Source organism: Eutrigla gurnardus (assembly GCF_963514095.1).
Source record: "Eutrigla gurnardus genome assembly, chromosome: 18".
In the NCBI taxonomy this organism is placed as follows: domain Eukaryota; kingdom Metazoa; phylum Chordata; class Actinopteri; order Perciformes; family Triglidae; genus Eutrigla; species Eutrigla gurnardus.
This window is the reverse complement of record NC_139929.1, coordinates 14,035,766-14,041,062: the sequence shown is the minus strand read 5'-3', so window position 1 is coordinate 14,041,062 and position 5,297 is coordinate 14,035,766. Positions and strand designations below refer to the sequence as shown.

Below are 5,297 nucleotides of genomic sequence, written 5' to 3'. Positions count from 1 at the left end.
CAAGCTGTTGCTCAGCTACGCAATTTCATTGAAATGCTATAATGTACCATTTCAGACAGAAGGTGATACATTCAGAAAGATAATGGGTTTTTTGGACATTAAAGCATGTAAACAGCTTGAAGTATAAACCTGAAAATGAACATAATGTGTCTCCTTTCCTTTTTTTATGACATTAATTCCATCTGCTTGCATTGAAATATTTGAGTGTAGTCTACTGCGACATAGTACACTCGGGACAGTATTTCCTTTTCCCTACCGGTGCATTCCAGTGTGGTTTTGTCACTACCAGGGTGGAAGTTGACTGTGTTTTGTTATAGACCGGACAGGAACACACAATAGGTCCAGGTTCAGTGCAAGTCTCGGCTCCTTAGTTGTTTTGTTTCCATGATGTCTTCACAACAAATTGCACATGTGGAGGAACAGAACAGGAACCACTGCAAGCAACATTTTGCACATCTTTCACTGAGGTGTTCCATGGAAAAGAAAACATTCCTCTGCATGTGATTTATGGAAAATGTGTTTAGACTTCCCCTTTCCCAGCAAGCACTGTGCAGCACAAACAGCGTGGCTCTTCCACAGCATGTTCTTCATCCACAAAAGGCAACAAAAGATGTGAAAGAGGAGAAATGGCATTGCTCGGTGCCGTTGGAGCCTTCAAGTTGTGTCATTATTAAAGGACAGCACGTCAAGTCCTGAGCAGAAAAGCCAAGGTTGGGACTCAAATGGCGATAAAAGCTCAATCAAACACTCATAATGGAAATATGTTGCTGTGTCTTGTATGTATTTCTTATATTAACTGTGTGGGGGGAAAAACGCAGGGAGACTAAACAACTTTATTAAAGCAAATACATAAAAAACAATGTCAATAAGAAGATGTGATCCTAACAATACAAGAGAGAAGAAATAGAGAAGAAAAAAGCTGGATTTCTACATCAAATTTCTAATCTACTACATATTTATTAGATAAATATACACTCATTCATGTTAACAAATACTTGACCTTTATTTGGTATATGCACTGGTATTCAAAACTGTAAAAAAAAAAATACAGGGTCAATCTGCCCAAATAAATGAATGCCACAGCATACAGACGCACATCAGATCCAGGGAGGTCTTTACATTATACAAATAAATAATATTGATACATTTGGGTGTTAATTCAGTATGGTTGCATCAGTGGAATAACCTAAATACAGCACAAAAATTGATCCATGAAGCCCTGATGACCGGATTCCCTTTTTGGATTTTTCTTTTTTTCCTGAACAAACTTCCTTAGCACACAAATAATATCAATATTTCTAAAGGAATGTAAAATGCAGTGTAGTTAAGGTGGTAACTCTAAGGGCGTTGGTGCCAGACATCGACTTCTTCCAGCCTCTCCAGTGTTGTGCCTCTCCAGTTCCTGCATATATCCTTCATTCTCCTCTTGTATTTTCTGGCAGAATCCCTGTTCAAAGGAGCCTAAGCTCCTCGTAATACTCACTGATAATAACCCTGACCTGAAGCACGGTTCTTGTTTTTGCTGGTGGTGGCGCACTGGCTAATTCAGAGCTAGAAACATTGACATCATCGTGTAAACACATTTTACAGCGAGGACAAGAAGTGTTTTGTGTGCGTGTCTGTTTGTATAAGCAAAACCATAGTCCTCAAGACACCCCACAGAAGGAGACAAACACTGTCCGCACAATCAAAGGAATCACTCTTTATGCCGGTAGATGTCTTTTAAGGCTTTAAGCTCCTCGATCAGAGTCTTATTTTGATTTTCGAGCACAGCCACGCGGTTTTCGAGGCATCTGACGTACTCCTTCTTCTTTCGCCGACACTCCCGGGCGGCTTCCCTGGAAGCAACAACAGAGTCACTGTGAAAAAGAAGCCCCCGACATCTTGGCTTTCCTCCCAGATACAACAGAGTACGAGTCATGAATCAGTTTACGCCAAGATAAAAGTGGAGCTCACGTTACAGGAGTCACAAAAGGTTTTCTCCCATGGGTACAAACTGTTTAGATGATGATAATCGTGACCGTGTTTGTGATGCCTTCTGGTTGGGATGAGAGTCAAGCGAAGGGGGAAAAACAACCAAAGAAAAAGCATCTGAGAAGATTTACTGGTCGTAGTAAAATCCTCATAGGGGGACGGTCTACACAAAAAGCATGTTAAAAGCAGGATGCAGTCAGTTATTGCTCAACGGTTGGTCAGCCAACTTGCTCTTCACTTGCTCAGACAAGCTAAGTCAGCAGCTTAACACCCTGGATGGAGGAGAATCATGTGGTGGATTGATGATAGGCTTGTAGATCTTATTATTACATGGAGTTTTTGTCATACATTATCATTTGGTATTTGCTCTGTTTTTGTATTACGCGTTAGACACAGCAGGAAGAGCATTGGATTGGGCCTCCAAGGATTTACAGTGAACATGTACAATGGAGCCAGACGGATGTGTTAAAGGCCGAGATCGATATTATAAATAACAATATACTGGCCTATTTTACATGTTTCTCAACATTCTGTAACATTGAACATTCTTGGTAAGACTGGGACATATAACAGTTGGAAAATAAACGTGTGCTCTCTGTTGAAGATAACAGGAACATTGTTCTTGAACAAACAAGTCACAACATGTTAATGAACGGGTTTCAGAGGTGCTGGTGTAGGTGCATTCCTTAATTCCAGTATTGATGATGAGCTAAGCTAATGAGCGAAGAAAGTTCATATTTCCCGAAATGTTGACCTATTGCTTTAAAATAGACCTCGACCAATTCCACGTTGACCCCGAGCCACCATATTCCCTGATACTAATACATCTGCTAATATGGATATTGCCGATGAGTGTGAACGGTCCTCTCTACCTGTTCTTCATCAAGCGGAGCTCCCTCTTCTGTACGGTTCCTATGGCTTTCCGGGAGCTGTGAGCGCTGGCTCCTGCCATCTCCTGTGGGAAGTGGGAGCTGGTGATATGCAGCTGGCTGGCAGTCAAGTCACCTGAGTTGCCTGGGGGAGACACAATACAACATGTTTTCAGCTTCAATTCAAATGCTTTGGGTAGCACCAGCTGTAATTCCATCACAAATAGTGGTGTAGTGGTCTTTGATGGGACGGCTTTACTACTTGGTAGATGGGATGGTTACTGAGGAGGAGGTGTATACTGGTATACTGCCATATATTCCAATGGCTTTTTGGCTGATGGCGGGTATACTGCAAACTGGCAGGAAAAAGACCAGTAGCATGTGTGATAATTAAGTCCTACCAATGTTCTAAATAACTACTGGATTCAAATGATTGATTTATTAAACTGGTTTATTGCCAATCATTTTTAAATGAAGGTATTACTTTGTTTTGTTCATACACATATCAGATTATGATTGCCATAGTGTTGAATCAGATACGTTGACCATTGTAAATTGTTGTAAATGTATTTTTTAATATTTCAAAGGTTTCATTTATCATTCAACGTGTGCTGTGAAATGCATCGTCGCACACAAGGCTGTTCTAAATACATCATTCAATAAAAATATGCAATTAAACGTATTCAGCATTTCATTCTCGCCTCTTCTATCTCATCCAAAGGTTGTGTGACACTGAGAAAGAAACGGACATAAAGAAACAACGCCATCCTTATCTACTTCTTCTGTTCATTGTTTGCTCGGCGCCAGTAGAACTCACTGTCGCCTCATATCACGAAATACGCTGATGATTAATTCTGTGATATGCTGGAATCACAAAAAGGAACTGCATGTAATGACGCCGCGGCTGGTGACTGACGTCAGCGTACATCCCATTCCCCGGTTCACATTTACATGTCACTGCTGGGGGCCTGTTCCAGGAAAAGCAGTGACGTCAGCTACTGCTGCTATGTGCTCTGAGTGGGCAGAGTATTGAAGCATTTCACAGAGGGGGGGGGGGCAACAGGGAGAGAGCATGACTGAGGACACAAGCAAACCCTATGAAAATGTCTCTTATCAGAGTAATCTTGTTGACTGCTGATTTCAACGGCAGTCTGTTGCTCTTTAAGAGGAGCCTATTTGTGATGTTATTTGAGGAAATGATTGAGCCTTTAAAAGCTGATTTGTGTAGAAAAATGACTGATTAAGAACATGAAGTAACATTTGAAATCACCATTTTTTCTTTGTTTTCAATTCCAATACTTGTAATTTATTTATTTTATTTCGAGACAGGGACAATGCACAATAAGACACTCATCTTGTACACAAATTGCTATTTTCCACACGTTGTCCCTCGAGGAAAATATTTAAGAAAAACACAAAGCAAAACCAAATGAACGACGATTTTTGCCCCAGTGATTGTCGGTGTTAATAACTATATTTTTAGAGATCTGAGTGTTTCAACTGAACAACAATGTAAAAACAGCCCTATATTTAGACCTGAAAGTAAAAGAGATGATAGCAAACGTACCTGTTTCGGTCTCATCCCCCGTCACAGCCATACTGTATCTACTCCCAGGTTTTCAAAGAGATAGTGTCCCCTTCAGAGTCTTCTGTGTGACTGAAATGTTCCCACAGCCTACACTCTGAGGCTATGTGTGCAATTTACAATTAGAGGCATTGACATCACCATGACATCACTGGCCTCCTGATGTCAACAGCATGGTTTGCTCACTCTCCGGCTATGAGTCAGGGGCTCTGCTGTTTGTCTTTGGGAAGGGATTTTCTCCAGCTAGGCTGAAGCCCAACACTGAAGAATGACGCTTGTTGTGGACGGACATTCAGTCGAGGCATAAATCATATGGATGTTGTTCTCTCAAACCCTTTTTTCATGCTTAGAACTGCATTGTGAAAACAAGAATGTTGTGAATGTTCTAGAGAAATGTCATTGTACAAAATATATATATATTTTTTATCTTAAAGCCAGGTTTCTTATACAGCCAAGTTATTAGGTGCATTAACATGTTTATAGACACTGTCACAACTAAACATGGTCTCTCACCTGATTCATTTCATACCGAAGCTAAAGGAGGTGGCTCCCTCTGTAGGCATGACAGAGGTAAATAGAGGAGCACATTGAAAAAGGACAGAATCCTGTTTTTTGGGGGGGATTTCCAAGATAATTTCTCAGGAAAACAGTGTGAAGTATTCAGATCTTTAACATAAAGGGATATATCACCCCCAAAATCAAAAGTACATATTTTGCCTCTTAGCTGTAGAGTGCTATTCATTAATCTAGATTGTTTTGGTGCGAGTTGCAGAGATGGAGATATCATCTGTAACCACGTCTGCATTCTCTCCAATATAATGGAACTAGATGACAATACATTTGAAAAGCTCAACCACAATGTCTCTTCC

General features: G+C 40.6%; 1 protein-coding gene across 1 annotated transcript; it reads right to left on the bottom strand.

The window, feature by feature from the left end:
- Positions 1 to 930: 930 nt before the first annotated feature.
- LOC311028710 (cAMP-responsive element modulator-like) lies at positions 931 to 4,611 on the bottom strand. Its single transcript, XM_084033422.1, has 3 exons — positions 4,411 to 4,611; positions 2,847 to 2,988; positions 931 to 1,838 (listed from the first exon to the last, which is right to left on the bottom strand). Exons 1-3 carry the CDS (start codon positions 4,439 to 4,441, stop codon positions 1,697 to 1,699), a joined length of 315 nt encoding a protein of 104 aa, XP_083889548.1. The 5' UTR covers positions 4,442 to 4,611; the 3' UTR covers positions 931 to 1,696.
- Positions 4,612 to 5,297: the final 686 nt, after the last annotated feature.

What these genes read in the sequence shown, in the direction of transcription:
- LOC311028710 (XM_084033422.1), bottom strand. Translation starts at nt 4,441, where the DNA reads ATGGCTGTGACGGGGGATGAGACCGAAACAG. An exon ending in GGGGGATGAGACCGAAACAG is followed by an intron (nt 2,989 to 4,410) that starts GTACGTTTGCTA and finishes TGTCTCCCCCAG; the next exon opens with GCAACTCAGGTGACTTGACT. An exon ending in CTCCGCTTGATGAAGAACAG is followed by an intron (nt 1,839 to 2,846) that starts GTAGAGAGGACC and finishes TGTTGCTTCCAG; the next exon opens with GGAAGCCGCCCGGGAGTGTC.